Here is a 25,625-nt window from a genome sequence, read left to right as displayed (position 1 = left end):
AGGGATTTTTGTTCTGTTGTTTGACCCACACTGCCCAAGGCAAAGACGTGTCTATACACAAAGCGTGTAAAACTCATAATTTGGAATAAAAAAAACCCCACAATAAATACTGACATGTAGAGATTTTAGAGAATATGAACAAATTGTTTAGGTCATAAAGAAAACCTCAGAGCTCTGTTTCTGTTCATTTCTGTCACTTTTGACGTGTAAATGTAATTTCCTGCTTCACTTTACACAGGAACTCTTCCACTTCATCTCAAATCACTCGAGAACATGGTGAGGTCTTACTGAAACCACTTCTGAAAATCTTGCACAGCCTTTAACTAACTCTAGCTCCTAACATCAGCCTTAAACTTACCTGCAGCACATGTTAACCAACAGCCATGTGTTAAGTAAAGATCTCCTTCCTGTCCTGATTAAATACTGGTGTTAATCTCAAGCATCGTCAATAAAACTCTGAACACAGAGAAACACCGATCGATAGCCAGCCAACATAAAAAGAGAAAAGTAATAAAGAAACACTTCCCTGTCCTCCTGTTACACTTCCCTCTCAGATAATAAATAGCATCATTTAGCTCTGTAATATCACACACACACACACACACACACACACCCCTTTGGGCATGAGCATTAAAGACAATCGCTACTAATGATTAGCCAACCCTTGGAGGGACATACGTGCACATGTGTGCTCTCTCTCTCTCACACACACATTTAAGGATAAACCAGCCTCTGGTAAATGTCTTTCCCTTTTCAGCTGGTGGTTTCCCTGTTTCTGCCTGAGGGTCAGGGTTCAAAGGTCATGGTTAGGGTAATTAGTCACCTCACATGGCCCAGAGTGGTAGGGAAGTCAGGGGCTGGTGCTGTGTCTCTTCCCCTGCAAGACTGAGCCGAGCCCAGGGCCAGGAGCAGCGCGAGACCAGGGGGACGTCCTGCAGGCTAGTGATGAATGGAGGGCCAAGGAGGAAACGTCTGTCCACTCATAGGGGAAATAAGGTGTGTGACCAGCCATCAGCCAAGACCTGGGCTCTGTGTGTGTGTGTGAGTGTGTTGAACGCAGAGACACCACAGAGTCTGCAGGTATGGCAGCACTCATACGTTGTATGGTTATTAAAGCATCTGAAACGGCAGCTGAATGACCAGAAGACATACGCGAGTGTGCGTTTCGGGGGGGCATTCATGTCTCTGATACACAGCTCACGTTCCTCATTTTACCTGTTTCACGTGGCTGAGCTCTCATGATGTTTAACACCTCAGTGGGTGTGGTGCTGTTATAGGAAAACAATCAATAAGCTCAAGTGCTTTATTCCTCTTATCCCACAGCAATTTACCAACAGTTACAATTTTCTTTATTAAATAGATAAAGTAAAACACAATTTAGTTTTTCATCTCTTTATAGGTTACATCTGACGTTGTGGAACTTACAAAAGTAATTCCTGTTCACCTTGACATTATTCTCATTTCTCACCAGGCTCTCTTACACTACGTTCACACTGCAGGCTGAAGTGACTCAAATCCGATCTTTTCGCCCATATGTGACCTGTATCCGATCTTTTATTGACAATATGAACGACACAGATCCGATTTTTTCAAATCCGACCCAGGCCGTTTGGATATGTGGTCCTAATTCCGATCCCTATCCGCTCTTTCCATATGCGACTTCAGTCTGAACCGCCAGGTCGCATTCATCCGACTTACACGTCATCAACAAGCCACAAACGTCACTATTCTGCGCTGAAGTAGGCGGCGGGTCTCTCAAAAAAAGTTACAACAACAAAACCCTTGCCCTCTTCCTTCTCAACCTCCTCCTTAACATCAGGCTATTGTGCATGTTCTGGCTCCGTCGCAACAACAACTGCATCATCGCCAGGTACTCCATGCTGGCTACTGTCATACACAGGAAACTTTAGGTTACTTCCGTAAACACTGGCCATGCTCACTGCGTGTGACGTCGTCGTATCCTGCAATGCGCATGCGGAACACTTTTAGGTCGCTTTTCGTTCATACTGAGGATCACATACAAGTCGCATATATTTGTTAATGTGAACGACCTCACAAAAAAATCGGATTTCACAAAAAAATCGGAATTGAGCATTAAGCCTTGCAGTGTGAACGTAGCGTTATTTCTCCCTCTTCAAGTTAACAAAAACAAAGAAAAAAAGAAGCAAAACTGCAAAGTATAAACTCCTCTGTCCTAAAGATGTCAGAGAACTTAAAGTTACAGCTTTACCGCTGATTGTTACAAAGTGCTGACACTGGAAACTCCTTCCATAAATGTCACAAACATCTCCTTCCGGAAAACTTCATCATATCAATGAATTACATGTTTTTTTTAAAAATCCGTTTATTATTGTATACAGCCCTGTGAATCAGCTGCGACTATAGAAACGATAATGTATTAGAACGAGTGCATTAATATAAACCTGTGATTTGCAGCTGCCCTACTGTAAAGCTGCTGTTATAGAAAATTCATCATCAACACAGAATTAAAACAGCGAGAAGGTGAAAATATATTTAATGAGCTAATAACTTGACACAAACAACTACTGTTCTAAAAAACAGTAAATGTCACATTTTACACACACACATACATACATACACACATATATATATATATATATATATATATATATATATATATATACACATACATACATATATATATATATATATATACATATACATACACATACATACATATATATATATATATATATATATATATATATATATATATATATATATATATATATATATACATACATATATATATATATATATATACACATATATATATATATATATATATATGTAAAATGTGACATTTACTTTCTGAGACAGACCCATATATATATATATATATATATATATATATATATATATATATATATGGGTCTGTCTCAGAAACTGGGTACTGTGGGAGTACCCCACTAAATACTCAGTCAATAAACTATACGGTTTTGAATGGGGATGTTTTAATTTGAAATAAAATGATGAAAGAAATAATAAAGATAAAACTAAATCTTTGATGTGAATATTCAGAATTTGGCAAAAATTCTGCAAATTTGTGGAAAAATGGCGGCTTGATCTGGGACATGATAAATGGTTGACTACATCGCATTCCCTTAAAAAGGTTGTAGTCCACTGAAAAGTCTACAGTTATCACGAATTGTATTTTAAGTTGTAACTTTATACACCTAAGGATTGGTGCACTCACAGAATAATCATAACCGTAATAAAACATTATGCAAAATATTTGATCACTGTTGTAACTCCATTTTCCGCAAACCCAAAACCAATACGATCGTGTGTTTTGATCTAAACGGAAAGCCTCAGGGTCAAGGTCACTACCTCACCAAAAGTAGTAACTTAAAATCACTACGCCATATAAAAATTTAGTTATAAATCTGCGATTTTGTTTTTTAAAACGAAAGCTGAAAAGTTAGGTATAGAATATGTTTCTTACAGAATATGTTACGATGGCAGCTGGTCTTGTATGAATTTCTGAGCTATAAAATAAGTTGTGGTCCATTTTTTACCATAGTGTGTTATTTATGTGCGGGGAAGGACACGCATTAACAATTTGCATGTGTAGAATGGAATTTTCCGCTCCAACAGTTAGAAGTTGATCGTGCTTCCATTTGCGGTCTTTCTGTTACGCGGGTGATCTGTTCGGACGTTATCACTGAAAAGGTGAGTTTTGACAGTTTTATTTTGTTTTAGTCTTGCAGTATAAGGCAATAGAATGTTTCTTTTTCATCTTACTTTCATATTTCGTAGTGTTTGCGTATTTTTGGCCAATATTTTGCAACCATGGTCAATTTAGATCGAACTTTTGATAGAATCTATGGCCAGTCATTTTGCCCCACCCCTGCTCCGTCCGGTGCGGTAGTGATGTCCCGATGCTCACGCTCTGCAGCAGAGACCCATGCGACATTCAGCCGGTACAGTCGCTGTTCTTTTGTCAGCGCCGTTATTCTCATCTTTCCGGTGTGTTCTTGATTTTTCCACTGTGTCCTATTTCGCCATATCAAATACCCAAAATGTATCATATTATTCATATTTAAGTGAATAATCTATTCAGTCATCATAACTTGGCATTTTTAACCCAAGCAATCAAAAAGAGGAAATGTATTCAATATTTTCACTCATCTGTGAAAGAGGGGCTTTAATTCTTCATGTAGTTATTTTATATGTAAATCAATTTTACAAAAGCATTTGAATTGTAATAAAAAAAAAAACTTCCACAGTGGAGGCCAGATAAAGCAAGATGCTATCTTTTTTATATACATCAGCTGGATAGTACAGTGGTAACGCTCACTGACTATGACGCAGGAGATCGGGGTTCGAATCCCGGTCGGGGCAAAACATCATCCAGTAAGGGTTCTTAGGCAAAAACCCCTCATGGTATATCAGCGTACCTCAGGAATGAGTGAAGACATAACTGATAGAGTCATACCGGCTCAGACGTCGCCCGGGTCAACAAGGTCTGCGTCAGTTGCTAGGGAACCAGGGCAAACTGATGAGAAATGGGCTACTGGAACAAGACATCGATGGACGAGGACAGAAAATACGGATTTGCTGGAATGCTACTATACAAGCAATCCCAGAGAGAGGGGATACATGCAGCGAATGTGGGACCATTGGATACTTCGAAACCCACAATCAAGGCTAACAAAGAAACAGCTATTAGCCCAGTGTTCCAACATCCGTAATCGTGATATTGGTAACCGTAACCGTAATATTGGCCGTAATCCGTAATCTACTAGAGATTAATGAAATACAACAACGATGCTACGGCAAGGGGGAGCCAGGAAGACAGGTCAGCGGGGAGATGTCATCATCCCCACAACCAGAGATTGGGTACCAAGCCCCAACAACTAACAGCCTCAACACAAGAGCTGCTGACCTGAGAAGGAAGATCGTGACCCAACTGGAAACCTGGAGCCCCCGTCGAATACCGAAGCTGAGTTGCCAAGTACCTTCAGAAGATCTACTAGTAGATGTGAATGCTGCTCTGAAGACAATCTCCACAAGAACCATCACTGAGACCAACAAGCTGATACGCAGTACAGCAACAGTAATCATGGAGATGCTTGGACACAAGGTGGGCTCGGGACATAACAAACAGTATCCACCATGGAAGAGACGAGGCCAAGATAAAGGCAGCACGGAGAGAAGTTAGCCAGCTAGCTGAACTACAGAAAGGGAACATGGTGAATAAAGGGGCACCCAGGAAGTACAACTCACTCTCCATACCAGAGGCACTCGAAACTGCCAAACAGCGACTAACAGCTCTGGCCACCCGGTTGAAGAGATACACCAAGGAGGGAGAGGCCAGGAGAATAAACAAGCTGTTCTCCACTGAACCAGCCAAGGTGTACTCTCAGTGGCAGGGGAACAACAACCGGTCAGACCCACCAAGAGCTGAGGTGGAAAAATACTGGAAAGACATATGGGAAAGAAAGGCATCACACATCTTAGTGGACCTAAGAGCTGACCACAGCAACCTCCCAGAACAAGAACCAGTAACCATCTCAATGGCAGACGTCCAAGAAAGAGTGTCAAAGATGAAGAGCCAGCTGCTGAGGGATGGAACCCACCCAGAATGGCTAACCCAAGGCAGGACAGTCCTAATCATGAAGGTGACCTAACCATCCCATCCAACTACCGGCCAATTACCTGTCTCTGCACAACATGGAAGGCCCTGTCAGGCATCATTGCGGCAAAAATGAGTAAGCATGTGGCTCAATACATGAGCGAGGCACAGAAAGGAATTGGCAGTAACACCAGAGGAGCCAAGCACCAGCTACTGGTCGATAGAACAGTCGCCCGAGACTGTAAGAAGAGACAGACCAACCTGTGCACTGCCTGGATTGACTACAAGAAAGCCTACGACTCAATGCCACACACATGGATACTGGAATGTCTGGAACTGTATAAGATCAACAGGAACCTAAGGACCTTCATCCAGAACTCAATGGAAATGTGGAAGACAACCCTAGAGGCCAACTCAAAACCCATTGCCCAAGTCAACATCAAGTGCGGCATATACCAAGGAGATGCGCTATCACCACTGCTATTCTGCATAGGCCTGAACCCCCTCAGTCAGATCATCACGAAGAGCGGCTACGGGTACCGATTCCGTAGTGGGGCAACAATCAGCCACCTGCTCTACATGGATGACATCAAGCTGTATGCCAGGAACGACCGAGAAATAGACTCGCTGATCCACACCACCCGGATCTACAGCGATGACATAGGGATGTCATTCGGATTGGACAAGTGTGGCCGGATGGTCTCAAAGAGAGGCAAGATCATCCGGACTGAGGGGATTGACCTACCAGAGGGCAACATAGGTGATATCCAAGACAGCTACAAGTACCTTGGCATTCCACAGGCTAATGGAAACCATGAAGAGGCCACAAGGAAGTCAACCACAGCCAAATACCTCCAGAGAGTAAGGCAGGTCCTGAAAAGTCAGCTGAATGGTAAGAACAAGGTCCGAGCCATCAACATGTACGCACTACCAGTCATCAGATACCCCGCTGGCATCATAAACTGGCCAAAGGAGGAGATAGAAGCCACAAATATCAAGACTAGAAAGCTCCTCACCATCCATGGAGGGTTCCACCCCAAGTCCAGCACCCTGAGACTATACACTAAGCGGAAAGAGGGAGGCCGAGGGCTAGTGAGCGTCAAGACCACGGTCCAGGATGAAACATCGAAAATCCGAGAATACATCAGAAAGATGGCCCCAAAGGATGAACTGCTAAGTGAATGTCTCAGGCAGCAGAACCCTGATGAGAGTGCAGAGGAGGAGGAGGAACAGACAACCTGGAGAGACAAACCCCTACATGGCATGTACCACCGTCAGATAGAGGAAGTGGCTGATATCAAGAAATCCTACCAGTGGCTGGATAATGCAGGACTGACAGACAGCACAGAGGCACTAATCATGGCAGCACAAGAACAGGCCATAAGCACAAGAGCCATAGAGGCCAGGATCTACCAGAGTAGATCAGACCCAAGATGCAGACTGTGCAAAGAAGCCCCTGAAACAGTCCAGCACATAGTAGCAGGGTGTAAGATGCTAGCTGGATCAGCGTACATGGAGAGGCACAACCAAGTGGCTGGGATAGTATACAGGAACATATGCAACCAGTATGGAATAGAAGTACCCAAGTCCCAATGGGCCATACCACAGAAGGTGGCTGAGAACAACAGGGCCAAGGTTCTGTGGGACTTCAGCTTCCAGACTGACAAACAGATCCTGGCTAACCAACCAGACATAGTGGTGGTGGACAAAGAGCAGAAGAGGGTGGTGGTAATAGATGTGGCGATCCCAGCTGACGCCAACATCAAGAAGAAGGAACATGAGAAACTTGAGAAGTATCAAGGGTTGAAAGAGCAGCTGGAACAGATGTGGAAGGTCAAGGGTTGCGTGGTCCCCGTGGTAGTGGGGGCACTTGGGGCAGTAACCCCCAAACTGGGAGAGTGGCTCCAGCAAATCCCAGGAACAACATCTGAAGCCTCAGTCCAGAAGAGTGCAGTACTAGGAACATCGAAGATACTGCGCAGAACCCTCAAACTCCCAGGCCTCTGGTAGAGGACCCGAGCTTGAGGATGACATGGATACCACCCCCCCGCCGGGGGTGAGAAGGAGATTTTTTAATATATATATATATATATATATATATATATATATATATATATATATATATATATATATATATACACATGTATGTATGTGTGTGTGCGCGCGTGTGTGTGTATCAAGCCCTATTCCACAACTGTAGTAATCCATATTATGTCAAGAATTATGTCAGGATGCAGGCACTTATGAATGCAGGCACAGGGGACAGCGGGAGAAGCAAACAGCTGACTGATCCAAATCAGGAAGCAGGAATCGTAGTCAAGGTAACAGGCTGGGGTCGGTCCATCGGCAAGCAGGATAACGTGGGTGAGACAAAGAAATGCGGTTGGGAAAAATAAACAAAAGGTTGGAATACTGGAAGTTAGGCAGAAAGTAAACAGCTGCGGAAAGTTAGATGAATAGATGCTAAACGATACTTCGCTATGTGAGTGGGTGAGAGCGGAGTTTAAATAGAGGAGATGATTGCAGGGGAACAAGAGACAGGTGCAATTAGTACTCAGGTGACAGAGGGTGCTGTGACTCGAGTGTTGTAGTCCGGAGCAGCCATGTGTGGATGTTGTTTTGAGCTTGTGCTCTCAATGCCATTACTGACAGAAATGGGTTCAGGCAAGACATGTGGAAGGTGGGTGCTATTCTGCTGTGAGGTGGGAGTTCCAGTTTGTATGATGCCTCATTAATTCAGCATAGGATCTTGTATGGACCAATGTAACAGGCTTGCAGTTTCTTGCATGTGTTGGGTTCCTTTAGATCCCTCATGGAAACCCACACCCGATCTCCTGGAAAGTATTCTGGGTTTTTGCTTCTGGGTTTGTCTGCATACTCTTTTGTACTTTGAGTTGACAAATTCTAATCTCCGGTCTACCTCCTCCCATACCTGCTGGCTCCACTTGAACCAGAAATCAACTGTTTGTACCTGGGTGGGTGTGTCCTCCCATGGGAAGGGGGGGAGGGGTTGGTAGCCAAGTATACACTGCAATGGAGTCAGTTGTGTGGCCGAGTGCTTGAGTGAGTTTTGTGCATACTCGGCCCATGGTTGAAATTGTGCCCAATCCCCCTGGTTCCGCATGCAGAAGATGCACAGGAAGGATCCCACCTCTTGACTGGTGCGCTCAACCTGGCCATTGGACTGAGGGTAGTAACCGGACATGAGGCTTAAAGAGATACCTAATCTTTCCATGAAGCAGGACCACAGTCTGGAGATGAATTGGGGACCCTGGTCACTTACAATGTCCTCGGAAATACCAAAATAACAGAAAACATGGTAAAAGATTAATTCAGCAGTTTGCAAAGCAGTGGGTAGTCCAGATAACAGGGTGAGTCTGAGTGCCTTAGAGAATCTGTCTATGATGACCATGATGACTGTGCTACCCTGGGATGGTGGCAGGTCTGTGATGAAATTGATGGCTATGTGTGACCAGGGTCTCTGAGGTACCGGGAGAGGACATAATTTCGTGGCAGGCTCATGGTACTTTGGCTTGGGCACAGGCTGAGCATGAGGAGACAAAGTGGTTAATTTCAGAAATGATATTTTCCTACCGGGCGGCACAGTGGTGTAGTGGTTAGCGCTGTCGCTTCACAGCAAGAAGGTCCGGGTTCGAGCCCCATGGCCGGCGAGGGCCTTTCTGTGCGGAGTTTGCATGTTCTCCCCGTGTCCGCGTGGGTTTCCTCCGGGTGCTCCGGTTTCCCCCACAGTCCAAAGACATGCAGGTTAGGCTAACTGGTGACTCTAAATTGACCGTAGGTGTGAATGTGAGTGTGAATGGTTGTCTTTGTCAGCCCTGTGATGACCTGGCGACTTGTCCAGGGCGTACCCCGCCTTTCGCCTGTAGTCAGCTGGGACAGGCTTCAGCTTGCCTGCGACCCTGTAGAACAGGATAAAGTGGCTAGAGATAATGAGATGAGATGAGATATTTTCCTACCAATATTTATTCTTTAACAATTGGTATGTCGGGACTGCTGGGATAGCCTATGGTGGGAGATGCATGTGCCCAGGTGATGAGCCCATCTCTGAGGTTGGGTGAGAAGTACAGACATCCAGAGGGACAGTTCTCGGGAGGGGTTGGAGGTTGTGACTCTTTGAATTCTTCATCTAGGTCCCAAGTGACGGTCAGGTGCTAGGATGGGGTTCGGTTCAGAGCTATGGGATAAGGAGTTGTGAATTTGGGAAAGTGCATCTGCTTTAGTGTTTTTGGTGCCAGGATGATAGGATATCATGAACTGAAAGCGTGTGAAAACAGGGCCCACCTGGCTTGCTGTGGATTGAGGTGTTTGGCATTCTTTAGGTACTCGAGGTTCTTGTGATCCGTCAGGATCATAAATGGATGTGTAGCACCTTCCAGCCAATGTCTCCACTCCTCTAGGGCCAACTTGATGGAGTTCTTGGTTGCCAATATCATAGTTCCTTTCAGTAGGTGCAAGCTTCTTAGAGAAGGCCACTGGGTGCAGCTTGGGTTTCTCCCTGAAACACCTCCTACTCCCATTTTTGATGCGTTTATCTCCACCACAAAAGGCTTGGTAGGGTCAGGATGCTGTAGTATGGGAGGAGTGCTGAAGGCGGCTTTGAGCTGCTTGAAGGCTTCCTCGGCTGCTGGGTTCCGCTGGAGGAGCCATGGCCCATTCTTTAAGAGTGAGGTCAGAGGAGCAGCAACAGTGCTTAAAACCTCTAATGAAGTGCCAGTAGAAATGTACAAAGCCCAAGAAGCACTGCAGCTCTTTCACTGATGTGGGATTGGGCCATGATGTGACTGCAGAGACCTTAGACTGGTCCATGCTGACTCCTTCAGCACTGATGTACCCAAGGAAAGAGATCTCATCTCATCTCATTATCTCTAGCCGCTTTATCCTTCTACAGGGTCGCAGGCAAGCTGGAGCCTATCCCAGCTGACTACGGGCGAAAGGCGGGGTACACCCTGGACAAGTCGCCAGGTCATCACAGGGCTGACACATAGACACAGACAACCATTCACACTCACACCTACGGTCAATTTAGAGTCACCAGTTAACCTAACCTGCATGTCTTTGGACTGTGGGGGAAACCGGAGCACCCGGAGGAAACCCACGCGGACACGGGGAGAACATGCAAACTCCACACAGAAAGGCCCTCGCCGGCCCCGGGGCTCGAACCCAGGACCTTCTTGCTGTGAGGCAACAGCGCTAACCACTACACCACCGTGCTGCCGGAAAGAGATCTGGTGGACGTGAAATTCCCATTTCTCTGCTTTTACAACCCTAATTCCAAAAAAGTTGGGATGCTGTGCAAACTATAAATAAAAACATAGTATGCAAATTTGCAAATCGTGGAAACCCTGTATTTTGTTGAAAATAGTACAAATATAACACATCAAATGTTGAAACTGAAAATTTATTGTTTTTTGAAAAATATATGCTCATTTTAAATTTGATGTCAGCAACACATTTCAGAAAAATTGGGACAGGGGTAACAAAAGACTGAAAAAGTTGTGTAATGTGAAAAAAAACCAACAACCTAATTTGGTTAATTGGCAACAGGTCAATAACTGGGTATAAAAAGAGCATCCCAGAGAGGCGGAGTCTCTCAGAAGTAAAGATGGGGAGGGGTTCACCGCTCTGTGAAAGACTGTGTGGGCAAACAGTGCAACAATTTAAGAATAACGTTCCTCAATGTAAAATTGCAATGGATTTGGGGATCACATAATCTATGGTACATTATATCGTTAAAAGATTCAGAGAATCTGGAGACATCTCTGTTTGCAAGAGACGAGGCTGAAAACTGACATTGGATGCCTGTGATCTTCAGGGCCTCAGGCGACACTGCATTAAAAGCAGACATGTGTCTGTAGTGGAAATCACTGTATGGGCTCAGGAACACTTTGGAAACCCATCATCTCTGAAAACAGTTCATTACTGCATCCACAAATGCAAGTTAAAACCAAATATAAACAATATCCAGAAACATTGCCACCTTCTCTGGGCCTGAGCTCTTTTACGATGGACTGAGGCGAAATGGAAAATTGTCCCGAGGTTTGACGAATCAAAAGTAGAAATTCTTTTTAGAAATCATGGACACCACGTTCTCCAGGCTAAAGAGGAGAGGGACCATCCAGCTTGTTATCAGTGCACAGTTCAAAAGCCAGCACCTGTGATGGTATGAGGGTGCATTAGTGCACATGACATGGGTAGCTTGTACATCTGGGAAGACAGAATTAATGCTGAATGATCTATACATGTTTCAGAGCAATATGCTGCCATCCAGACAAAATCTTTTTCAAGGAAGGCCTTCCTTCTTTCAGCAAGACAATGCCGAACCACTTTCTGCACACATTAAAACTGCATGGCTCCGTAGTAAAAGAGTCAAGGTGCTAAACTGGCCTGCCTGCAGTCCAGACCTGTCTTCTATTTAAAACATTTGGTGCATTATGAAGCGCAAAATACGACATAGGAGACCCCAAACTGCTGGGCAACTGAAATTGTATATCAGGCAAGAATGGGATAACATTTCTCTTTCAAAACTACAGCAATTGGTCTCCTCAGTTCCCAAACGTTTACAGAGTGTTGTTAAAAGTAGAGGTGACACAACACAGTGGTAAACCTGCCTCTGTCCCAACTTTTCTGAAATGTGTTGCTGACATCAAATTCAAAATGAGCATATATTTTTCAAAAAACAATAAAATTGGTCAGTTTCAACATTTGATATGTTGTCTTTGTACTATTTTCAATGAAATATAAGGTTTCCATGATTTGCAAATTATCGCAATGCATTTTTATTTACAGTTTACAAAGCGTCCCAACTTTTTTGGAACTGGGGTTGTACATAGAGATGATTCTCAAGTAGGCGGGAGAGTACGGATCTGACATGCTCATGATGACTGTTTTCGTCGGGGGAGTAAATTAATACGCCATCTATGTATGCTGTGACGTATTTTCCCAGCATATACCTTAAGACGTCATTAATTAGACACTGGAAGACGCTTGGTGCTGAAGAAAGGCCATAAGGCATCACCAGGTACTCAAAATGGCCAGCAGTAGTACTCAAAGCCATCTTCCACTCGTCCCCTTCTCGGATTCTGACCAGGTTTCAGCAGTGGGAACGGGGTGACTAGTCCTGACAGAGGGAAAGATGAATGCTAAGTACACCAAGTCCTTGAAAAAAACCTGCTCCAGAGCGCTCTGGACCTCAGACTGGGGCGAAGGTTTACCTTCCAACATGACAACGACCTGAAGCACACAGCCAAGAAAACAAAGGAATGGCTTCGAAGAAAGTCTGTGATTGTCCTTGAGTGGCCCAGCCAGAGCCCAGACCTGAATCCAATTGAACATCTGTGGAAGGAGCTGAAAATGGCTGTGTACCGATGCTCCCCATCCAACCTGACAGAGCTTGGAAGGATATGCCAAGAGGAATGGGCAAAAATGTCCAGAAACAAGTGTGCCAAGCTCGTAGCTTCTTTCCCAAGATGCCTTGAAGCTGTAATTGCTGCCAATGGTGCATCAACCAAGTATAAGGCAAAGGGTGTGTACAGATATGTATCCCCTAAATAACCTATTTTTGTCAGTAAAATAAAATTGCATATTTTCTAAAAACCTGCTTTCACTTTGTCATTATGGGCTATTTTGTGTAGAATTTTGTGACAAAAAGTGAACTCAATGTATTTTAGAATAAGTCTATAACATAATAAAATGTGGAGAAGGTGAAAGGGGTGTGCAGACTTTCTGGCTTGACTGTAATTAATATATATACACACACATACACACACACAACATTAATTTATATATATATAAATATAAAACAAAGTTTGGACACACCTTCTAACTCAATGTTATACACACACACACACACACACACACACACACACACACAACACCGGCCACTTTATAAGGTACACACATACTGTACACCTGCTGTTCTCTGCAATTCTCTAATCAGCCGATCCCTTGACAGCAGCACAATGCATAAAATCACGCAGATACAAATCAAGAGCTTCAGTTACTTTTCACTTCAAACATCAGAATGGGAAAAATTGTGATCTCAAAGTGTGGCTTTCTTTCACTGTGGCATGGGTGTTGGTTTGAGCCAGATGGACTGGTTTGAGTATTTCAGAAACTGCTGATCTCCTGGGTTTTTCACACACAACAGTCTCTCAAGTTTACACAGAATGGTGCAAAAAAACAAAAACCATCAAGTGAGCAATAATTCTGTGCGTGGAAACAAACGCCTTGTTGATGAGAGGTCAGAGGAACATGGACAGACTGGCTCAAGCCTTTTTGCCAGGAAGGATATAGTAACTCATATAATCACTCTTTACAATCATGGTGAGCAGAAAAGCATGCAACAGCAGAACAACACATTGGGTTCCACTCCTGCAGCCAAGAACAGGAGAGTCTTAGAATCAAGAACAAGTTCCTATTAAAGTGGCCGGTGAGTGTGTGTAATTAATATATATCACACACACAGAGCTATGGAAAAAGAAAGCACTTTTAATGGTGTGATGTGGAGAACCCGGTGCTGCAGACACACTGCAGTTCCACAGGATAATAAGAATTTACTTCCATTCTCTCTGCTGTGCACTTTACTGGAGTTGTCTTGCGGTGATGATGTCATTGCTCTGATCGATGATTCTTGACATCTGACGCTGCTCTGTCTGCCAGGGCGTGGCCTCCTGCTGCCGAGGCCTCTGGGTAATGGGCTTTTTAATCACTAATCTGATTGTTTTTGATAAAAAAAAAAAAAAAAAAAAAACTATTTATGTAAAAGTCCTCCATTTTATTTGGAAATACATTTAATGTCTGAGGAGAACTATTTCATTTCTGGAGAGAGATTTTGAGACTAGGCTGACACGCAGAGTGTCCGTTTGACCGCATGCATGCAATTTTTCATTTCACATTATTTCCATCATTTTTCACTCAGGAGGAGCGTTTGCATACTTGTACAGAGACAAAAAAAAAATAGCACGATGATGATTTCTTTATTTCTTTACTGAGACATCCAACCTGATTACAGCTCCGAGGACAGAAAACAGCCATGCAGTGTACACTCACACACACACAAACAAATTTAGTTATTTTGGGGCAAAAGATAAGAACAAGCTTTATTTCATTTATCCTTTTAACATTCAGAAAAATTACACACAGTAGCCACTTCACTGCACTGTAGCCTCCTGCATCGCTTGCACCACTCTGCCTTCATGTGGTTACGTTATCAGACAGCAGCAAAACAGAACAATCCATTACAAGCCCAGCAAGGGTGTGGGTCTACATTAGTATCCGCTACACATATATATAAAAAATACACACACACACACACACACACACACAGGTAGTCGACTTACGACTGCATTTGGTTATGACTGACTGGTCGTAAACCGATCTGGTCGTAAGTCGGCGTATGTTAAATGAACGTAAGTATATTGTGATGTGTAATGATATTGTAATCATCTTAAAGTCTTATTTTATCAATATTTTCTTATTTCATTACCTTGGCTCATTATTTGGTTTAAGTCAAACACTGCATACTACACTGCGTACAGTACAATTCGTTTAATATATGAGTGATTCCACGCTTATGGGTACTGAAATGGGGGACATGAACTTATTTTTAAAAATTCACCTAAAACCATTTCTTTTTTTACCATCAGGTCACAAAACATGTAATCTTTAATGAATGATATGTTAAAAGATAACTTTAATTTTCTGAGATGTAATAAAAACATATTTATATGCCAAAGTCAAGCCTATGAGTTCCAAAATGATGTCTGTTACATTACTTCTGTTACGATTGTCCATCTCGCGTCTGTTACAAATTAATTACAATCTAGCTATATACCATGTTAATCTTATTAAAAGAATGTGTATGTTTATTCTACTACACATGTTTATTAATTATATTTGCTAAAACATCACCTTCCTATGTTTCAAAAAGTAATTCTACATTGTTAAAATTGAGAATATATATGTCCACAACACTTCTGTTACGTTCTGACTTTGGCATATAAATATGTTTTTATTACACCTCAGAAAATTAAAGTTATCTTTTAACATATCATTCATTAGGCGGCACGGTGGTGTAGTGGTTAGCACTGTCGCCTCACAGCAAGAAGGTCCGGGTTCGAGCCCTGGGGCCGGCGAGGGCCTTTCTGTGTGGAGTTTGCATGTTCTCCCCGTGTCCGCGTGGGTTTCCTCCGGGTGCTCCGGTTTCCCCCACAGTCCAAAGACATGCAGGTTAGGTTAACTGGTGACTCTAAATTGAGCGTAGGTGTGAATGTGAGTGTGAATGGTTGTCTGTGTCTATGTGTCAGCCCTGTGATGACCTGGCGACTTGTCCAGGGTGTACCCCGCCTTTCGCCCGTAGTCAGCTGGGATAGGCTCCAGCTTGCCTGCGACCCTGTAGAAGGATAAAGCTGCTACAGATAATGAGATGAGATATCATTCATTAAAGATTACATGTTTTGTGACCTGATGGTAAAAAAAAGAAATGGTTTTAGGTGAATTTTTAAAAATAAGTTCATGTCCCCATTTCAGTACCCATAAGCGTGGAATCACTCATATGCAAAATAAAAAATACGAAATACAGGGGTGAAAAATAGAAAACATTTTGGTTTGAAACATACCAAAATACAAATGTAAAACATAGCAAAATACAAAACTTAGTGACCGCTGGCATCACTGGTGCTTGGCTGTGGGTCATCTACGTCAACAGCAGCTGTTGCAGCGCTCAGGCTGGCGGGAGGATTTGCTCGTTTCATAAACCAGGAGCTGGGGCGGAAACTGTTGTACGCGGCGAGAGGCTGGATGCTGGGCGCTGCCAGGAGCTAGCTCAGCTGGGAAACACTTGCCAGTCATAACCAGACGGTCATAAAGTCGATCGGTCTTAAGTTGCATCGGTCGTAAGTCGACGACTACCTGTGTGTGTGTGTGTGTATATATATATATATATATATATATATATATATATATATATATATATATTAGGGCTGCAACAACTAATCGATTAAATCGATTAAAATCGATTATTAAAATAGTTGGCAACTAATTTAATAGTCGATTAGTTGTGTCTACATTATCATACACATAAGTGCAGTTGCTACTCCCTAATGTGGGGGCAGTAAAGCACCATTAAGCTGGATACCGACCGCCGTAAAAGAAGAAGCAGGAGAAGCGAACCAATGCCGTGCTTTGTGTAGCTCACCTGGAAGAAGCGTTTGAAAAATGGCGGAGGAGGCTAACGTTAGTAGAGAGAAAAATGTCCGACCCAAGTCATCAAAAGTATGGGAGCACTTTACATTAACGCCTTCAAAGAACAGCGTTAGGTGCAAAATGTGCAGAGCTGATCTCGCGTGGCACGGAAGCACAACATCGCTGAAAGAGCACCTGAAGAGGAAGCACGTTGGAGTGTCTGATTATAATTTCAAAGTAAATTCTGTATTAAAATGACTAAATAAGCAAATCCGTTACAGTCCATGAAACAGGAAGTATAAGGATGAGGAAAAAACAGTTTAAATCGGGAAGCTGTGCACATTTGCGCAGTCCTGCCGCTCAGGCTGCACAAATGTGCGCAGCTTCCCGATTATTGTCAGCACATGACAGCATTACCCAATGTTCATTTGTTTTTCATTACAGTTATTTAAACTGTTCACCATCTTAAAATTCAAGACTTCAATAGGATTTTGTTTGACAAAACAATATAAAGAAATGGTGGTTGCACTATATAAAAAAAGATTGTTTTATGTGATTTTATTTTCTTTACATTAATTCAGCTGCTACAAAATTTTTATTTTTTTTTGTACTCAATGTAGCATACATTTAATTTTTTCATTAGTTGGAAACAACTTTTGAACAAAGACAGTTTGGTTAATTAAATAAAATGCTGGAAATCAAATTTTGCTTTTTTTTCCTTTTTATCCGATTAATAATCGATTAATCGAAAAAATAATCGATAGATTAATCGATTATCAAAATAATCGTTAGTTGCAGCCCTAATATATATATATATATATATATATATATATATATATATATATATATATATATATATATATATATACACACACACACACACACACACACATATATATACACACACACACACACACACAGTGGTGCTTGAAAGTTTGTGAACCCTTTAGAATTTTCTATATTTCTGCATAAATATGACCTAAAACATCATCAGATTTTCACACAAGTCCTAAAAGTAGATAAAGAGAACCCAGTTAAACAAATGAGACAAAAATATTATACTTGGTCATTTATTTATTGAGGAAAATGATCCAATATTACATATCTGTGAGTGGCAAAAGTATGTGAACCTTTGCTTTCAGTATCTGGTGTGACCCCCTTGTGCAACAATAACTAAATGTTTCTGGTAACTGTTGATCAGTCCTGCACACCGGCTTGGAGGAATTTTAGCCCGTTCCTCCATACAGAACAGCTTCAACTCTGGGATGTTGGTGGGTTTCCTCACATGAACTGCTCGCTTCAGGTCCTTCCACAACATTTCCATTGGATTAAGGTCAGGACTTTGACTTGGCCATTCCAAAACATTAACTTTATTCTTCTTTAACCATTCTTTGGTAGAACGACTTGTGTGCTTAGGGTCGTTGTCTTGCTGCATGACCCACCTTCTGTTGAGATTCAGTTCATGGACAGATGTCCTGACATTTTCCTTTAGAATTCACTGGTATAATTCAGAATTCATTGTTCCATCAATGATGGCAAGCCGTCCTGGCCCAGATGCAGCAAAACAGGCCCGAACCATGATACTACTGCCACCATGTTTCACAGATGGGATAAGGTTCTTATGCTGGAATGCAGTGTTTTCCTTTCTCCAAACATAATGCTTCTCATTTAAACGAAAAAGTTCTATTTTGGTCTCATCCGTCCATGAAACATTTTTCCAATAGCCTTCTGGCTTGTCCACATGATCTTTAGCAAACTGCAGATGAGCAGCAATGTTCTTTTTGGAGAGCAGTGGCTTTCTCCTTGCAACCTTGCCATGCACACCATTGTTATTCAGTGTTCTCCTGATGGTGGACTCATGAGCATTAACATTAGCCGATGTGAGAGAGGCCGTCAGTTGCTTAGAAGTTACCCTGGGGTCCTTTGTGACCTCGCCGACTATTACATGCCTTGCTCTTGGAGTGATCTTTGTTGGTCGACCACTCCTGAGGAGGGTAACAATGGTCTTGAATTTCCTCCATTTGTACACAATCTGTCTGACTGTGGATTGGTGGAGTCCAAACTCTTTAGAGATGGTTTTGTAACCTTTTCCAGCCTGATGAGCATCAACAACACTTTTTCTGAGGTGCTCAGAAATCTCCTTTGTTCGTGCCATGATACACTTCCACAAACATGTGTTGTGAAGATCAGACTTTGATAGATCCCTGTTCTTTAAATAAAACAGGGTGCCCACTCACACCTGATTGTCATCCCATTGATTGAAAACACCTGACTCTAATTTCACCTTCAAATTAACTGCTTATCCTAGAGGTTCACATACTTTTGCCACTCACAGATATGTAATATTGGATCATTTTCCTCAATAAATAAATGACCAAGTATAATATTTTTGTCTCATTTGTTTAACTGGGTTCTCTTTATCTACTTTTAGGGCTTGTGTGAAAATCTGATGATGCTTTAGTATTTATGCAGAAATATAGAAAATTCTAAAGAGCTCAGAAAAATTCAAGCACCACTGTGTGTGTGTGTGTGTGTGTGTGTGTGTGTGTGTGTGTGTGTGTGTATCCGCTACACATATACATAGGGTCCTAGTGCCAAGACCACCCCTGCACGCGCACACTGTTCCTGACACCCTCTGGAGCATGTCAGTTGACCTGTGGCTCTTCTCTCCCAGAGGTTAAAGGTTAACTTGAGCCTAACTGCCTCAGGGTCACTTGTTTACGGACCTGGTTAAGGAGTGAGAGTGTGTGTACTCTATAGTAGGGCCAGGTGTGACTTAACCTTTGACCTCACCTGCCTCAAGGAGCATGCGCACAGTCCGGAGGTCATCAGCGAGTACAGCGTAATGAAGTGGGGTGCAACCACGGAAACTGGCTCGAGTGCTGAGACGATTACTGAACTCATCCTCCCTCATCACCAACACTGAGAGTGAGACATACAAAGAAAATATATATATTGTTCATTACTACAGTATTGGTCTTGTGATTATTAGTATAATAATAATTAATAAAAATACAACAACAGTAAGAATAAGGGTTGTAATTGATGTGATGATTGAATTGATACAACCTTTTACACAGAGTACAAGTACTCTTTTTTTTTTTTTGGACATTGATCAATACACTGAGATGAGTAACATACTGAGTGTTAATAAACCAGGGACTTTTATTTTGCTGTGAAGAACTCCTCATGCTGAGTTTTATGTCTCACATGTTATGGTGTTGGTTTTCACAGTGCGTTTAATAGAGCATGAGAACGCGTGCACACACACACACACACACACACCTGAGCATGCAGAGCAGTAACAGATAATGTGGTCATTAAACATGAGCACAAGGTGCCATGAATTTCACCTTGACTCGTGAGTAGAGTCTCAGTGCTCGCAGAAGTGAAGTGTGACAGTTTCTCTGTCTTGTGAATATGTAGTGTGGTCACAATTCACAGGATCTTGTACTTATTTTTAATTCCTACACTCGTAGATACTGATCTGCACTTTCAGGTCGGCCATCCTCACTGTTTAAACACCATGGGGGGGGGGGGGGGGGGGGGGGGGTGAAACCAGAGATAGAACCTGGGGCTGAGAAATGGAGAACAAAGGGATGGAGTGAGTGAATAAAGGAGGAAGTTCATTGAGCAGCAGGAGGAAAACTATAAAACCTCCAAGCATTAAAATCCATAAAACAACAAACACATGCAATTTTAAATATGTGTGAGCTGATTCACAGAGCTAACAGTGTGAAGCTGTTTATTAGGTATTTACACACACACACACACACACACACACACACACACACACACACTTACTTCCTGTCCTTCACTCTCCTCCTGCTCTCTCTCTCTCTCTTTCTCTCTCCCCCTGTCACACTGGTCGTCATTGGTAACTAATGTCTGAGAGCCGGATAATCACGGCTAACTCAATAAAGCGTCATGGAGAGAGGAGCACGCCATCCATCACACGTGCACACACACACACGGCGGTTGCAGCAGTCTTCACCGAATCACTCTCACACACACACACACACACACACTTCTCGCTTGCCCATCCATCATAGTGCATCTGGGATGGCGGCCTCCCAGACGGCCCAAAAAACTGCCAACAATACAAATGTGTGTAATATACATATCATATATAAATATGTCTCCTACTGCAGTGTGTGCATGTGTGTTTGTGTGCGTGCCTGAGTGAGTGTGATTGTGCATATGTGGGTGTGTGTGGTGCTTTTTTATGAAAAATAAAAAAATAAATAAAAAATAAACATGAGACGATTACATATATGCAAATAAGTGTGAGTGTGTGTTTTGGATGGCCTTAATAACGCTGTCCGTGAGTGAATTGATATTTGTAATAACACACACACACACACACACACACAGAGGGAGGGAGGGTAGAGAAGAAGAACACACTTTTTATTTTATTATTATTTTAAAGGAAGTTTCTAAGCTCTGTGGGAAAGATGATTGAGAAACTGTGATGCTGATGACTGACAGAACATCTGGCTGTTTGTTTACTTATCAATATTACACTTATTTTGATTACCTAATATGTTTAAGTACATGACTGTGTTAATGAGTGCATGATGTTAAATGACAGAATGCAACATGTTCAACTGCAGGAGGTGAAAATTCACTCGTCTTACAAGTAGGCAAAAATCGTTATTTTATAATACGTTTTTGATTTGTTTCTACTGACAGAAACGTCATCACTGATTTTGCATAAAACAATCCACAGAAAATTCCAACATACAGTGAGAGCAAATCCCAAAGAAACTTCCTGTTCACTATATATGCTCCCCACATAGGCGACAAAATATTGGCATTGCGCACAACCAACAGAACCCCAAAAACATTCAGAAAAAGAGTCTTACATGGACTAGCACTTAAATTTACTTCTCTCAATAATGACATGTTTTTCATTCTAATTAAAAATTGTATATACAGTGTCCTCCACAATTGTTTAATCACCCCCCAGCAAACAGTGAAAATGGTTAGGAAAAAAAATGGTGAAGTCACTTCATCTGACATGGAAAAAAAAAAATGAGAAAAAGCCAACATTTAATTGAAATAAATTTATTCAGAGAAAATCAAATCCTTCATTAAGAAATTATTTTCAACAAACATACATGTTCCACCATTATTGGCACCCCTGGAAATTATACTGAGCACAATGTAACTGAAGCATGTTTCCCATTTAAATTTGAGTTGACTGGCGTGTGTAGGAACTTTCACGCTGTAATCCATGACTTCCTGATTAACTGGGGTACAAATATGAGGTGCGACAGAGGCCAAATTCCCTTAGTCATCATGGGAAAAGATAAGAGAACACACAAACCAAATGAGGGAGAAGTGTGTTGAAGTTCATAAGTCAGGGTTAAAAAAAAATAGCTACTCACTTGAAAATGCCCATTACTACTGTTAGGGCAATAATTAGTTTAAAAAAAAGTGGACACCAATTGGAACTGTTACAAACGTCCTCTTCCAGACAAAAATTTATTTTGCCCCCACGTACAGTGCGGAGGAGGATAAGAGGCAAAGAAAATCCCCAAGGATCACTTTCTTGTAATTCACCAACAAAGAGAAATCTTGGGGTTTCCAAATCTCCAAAATCACCATCAGACTCCATCTCCACGCCAACAGATTATTTGGAAGGTTTTCCAGAAAAGTCTTTTCTGTCAGTTAACCGCAAATGTAAGCACCTGAACTTAGTGAAACACTACTACAACTTGGACTGGTTCTATGGTCTGATGAAACACAAATGGAGCTTTTTGGCAATAAACACTCGTGGTGGGTTTGGTATAAAAAGAAGGATGGCTATAATGAAAAGAACCCGATCCCAGCTGTAAAATATGGAGGAAGTTCTGTGATGTTTTGGGGCTGTTTTTCCTCCAAAGGCCCTGGAAACCTTGTTAGGATCAGTGGCATCATGGACTCCATGAAATACCAGGATATTTAAATTAGAATCTGGCTCCTCTGCCAGGAAACTAAAACTGGGTCGTCACTGGATCTTCCAGCAGGACAATAATCTGAAGCTTATATCCAAATCAACACAAAAATGGTTCACTGAGCACAGAATCAAGCTTCTGCTCTGGCCATCTCAGTCCCCGACCTGAACCCCAGTGAAAACCTGTGGGCTGAGCTGAAGAGGAGAGAGCACAAGAGAGGGTCGAGGACCCTGGATGATCTGGAGAGACTGTAAAGAGGAATGGTCTCAGATGCCCTGCTCCGTATCTCCAACCTTATAAAATGTTATAGGAGACTCAGTGCTGTTTTACTGGCAAAGGGAGGTTGTACACAGTATTAAATGCAGGGTGCCAATAATAGTGGCATGGTGTTTTTGTTGAAAATAATTATTTCTTGATGAGGGATTTGTTTTTCTCTGAATAAATTTTTTTCAATTAAAGGTTGGATTTTTCTCATTTTTTTCAGTGTGAGATGAAGTGACATCACCACAAGGTGGATTTTTTTTCCTAACTCTCTTCACTAATCTTTAGAAAGGGTGCTAATAATTGTGGAGGGCACTGTAAATGACATTTAGTCTCTTACTTAATCTCGCTTTAGACATTGTCACTCAAAGTTCAGGATTTTTTTTTGTTTGTTTCAGTCAATTGAAATTTGAAAACAACTTTTTAAACATTCACATGCGAATTTTTTTGTTGTTGTTGAACATGAACATTACTCTCAGATAAGGGACTGAACTGCAGCTTTCCTTGTCGCTAGTTCAAAAAAAAAGTATTTACATTATACATTTTCATCTAGAAACATGAATATTGTGCCTTCAGAAATCTTTCAAGGTACATAATTGAATTTTAAGTAGTGTTTTAGTGAGATGGTTTAAAGGTAAACTGTGTACAAGCAAAAGAATCACATTAAAGGGATGAAAAATGAACCTTTAATCGCACCACACTGAAACAAGAAAAGGTACCGGTGTGGGACAGCAATAATACAATACATTTCAATAAGGTGTTGGTGTATAATTGTGCACTTACCCTCCAGTGAGTGTATGCCTTTATCCCGTGCGGTTCCATAAACATTGCTAAAGTCATCTCCGAGGTTTGGATCAGCACCAGACTCCAACAGAACCTTCACCACACTGAGAGACACAGAGAGAGTGAAACAGGTGTATGGTCATTTCATGACACTATTTTTAGGATAAAACGCTACGTTCACACTGCAAGGCTTAATGCTCAATTCCGATTTTTTTGTGAAATCCGATTTTTTTGTGAGGTCGTTCACATTAACAAATATATGTGACTTGTATGTGATCCTCAGTATGAATGAAAAGCGACCTAAAAGTGTTCCGCATGCGCATTGCAGGATACGACGACGTCACACGCAGTGAGCATGGCCAGTGTTTACGGAAGTAAAACCGCCCGGTTGCGGTATGACCCATCCAATCTAGCTTGAATAGCTGCATCCCCCCAAATGGAAATCAGCTCCCTAACCTCTGCGTCCTTCCATTGAGAAGATTCAGAACCTTCACAGCCCGAAGCGTCCCTCGCATTGATGTCATGCGCAGGGGTGCAGATACGTTTTTTGAACTGGGGGGGACAAAAAACTGGGGGGGGACAAAGCTGCCAGCAAACCAACCCCAACCCCGATATGCCTGTCAAACTTGTTGTTAGTAACCATAGCAACCAAGCTCGAGCTCGCAACCTGTGCAGTCTGCACAGCTCAACCAACCGAATATCAGTCTTTGTTTTATGTGAGTTGTTGCAACTATGTATACACTGCTGTGCACCTCAATAAACCGAATGGTAATTAGTCTTTTGATTTTTCCGTGAAAGAAAGACAGCATAGACGTTTTTTCCTCCCTATAAGTGGGGGGGACCGAACGAGGTGAATTTAAATCTGGGTGGGACGAGTCCCACCCTCTATCTGCGCCCGTGATTATGCGCCATGTTGTTGTAACTTTTTTTGAGAGACCCGCCGCCTACTTCAGCGCAGAATAGTGACGTTTGTGGCTTGTTGATGACGTGTAAGTCGGATGAATGCGACCTGGCGGTTCAGACTGAAGTCGCATATGAAAAGAGTGGATAGGGATCGGAATTAGGACCACATATCCAAACGGCCTGGGTCGGATTTGAAAAAAATCGGATCTGTGTCGTTCATATTGTCAATAAAAGATCGGATACAGGTCACATATGGGCGAAAAGATCGGATTTGAGTCACTTCAGCCTGCAGTGTGAACATAGCCTTATACTTCTAAAAGGTATTTGAGGTGCTGACTGTCCTGTAGTTACAAGTTTGAACATGTGTCCCGAGAAACGGTGACTCGTGGCGTGTTGTGATTAACGAGGAGCACAGGAGCACTGATCAATCAAAATGGCACAAGAAATGTGTGAATGAATGTGAATGCAACTAATTCATTTTACATCGATTCAAGCCCAGCACCAAATCTTTCTGAGCACAGAGCTGTAATCTGACTGGTTACAGCTGCATTGGGGGCGGGGACATCTGATTGACTGACAGCACAAGATGACGTCATCATGTCAGAGCAAGAGACTGAGCTCTACGTTCTAAACTGTAGTGCGACCAGATGAGAAGTGTGTAGGCTAATGCTGCGTTCACGCTGGCAGCCATTTCTCCTCTCCTGTTGCATTATTGATGCTCTAGGTTGGTTTCCATGGTTTCACTGGTAGCAATACATACTACATGGCTAAAAGTTTGTGTACCTCTGATCGTCATACCCATATGTGCTTCCTGAACATCCCATTCCAGATTTATTCCCCCTTTGCTGTTATAATAACTTCCACCATTCTGTGAAGGCTTTCCACTAGATTTTGGGGTGTGGCTGTAGGGAATTTGCGACCATTCAACAGCAGCATTA

At 42.3% G+C, this 25,625-nt stretch overlaps 1 protein-coding gene across 3 annotated transcripts in view; it reads right to left on the bottom strand.

Moving 5' to 3' along the window:
• Nucleotides 1-25,625, bottom strand: part of clpb (ClpB family mitochondrial disaggregase) — a 124,525-nt gene that overhangs the window by 59,921 nt on the left and 38,979 nt on the right. For 2 of the 3 annotated variants that reach the window (XM_060943421.1, XM_060943419.1), the window contains exons 4-5: nucleotides 23,785-23,888; nucleotides 19,595-19,723 (exon numbers count right to left, since the gene is read on the bottom strand). In XM_060943421.1, the coding sequence (XP_060799404.1) occupies nucleotides 19,595-19,723; nucleotides 23,785-23,888 (233 nt within the window). The remainder of the gene's footprint in view (nucleotides 1-19,594; nucleotides 19,724-23,784; nucleotides 23,889-25,625) is intronic. The other variant, XM_060943420.1, reaches the window with a different exon arrangement.

The sequence above is a fragment of the Neoarius graeffei genome, chromosome 16 (genome assembly GCF_027579695.1).
Source record: "Neoarius graeffei isolate fNeoGra1 chromosome 16, fNeoGra1.pri, whole genome shotgun sequence".
Lineage (NCBI taxonomy): Eukaryota > Metazoa > Chordata > Actinopteri > Siluriformes > Ariidae > Neoarius > Neoarius graeffei.
Note: the sequence above shows the minus strand (reverse complement) of the source record. Positions and strands in the feature narration are given on the sequence as shown.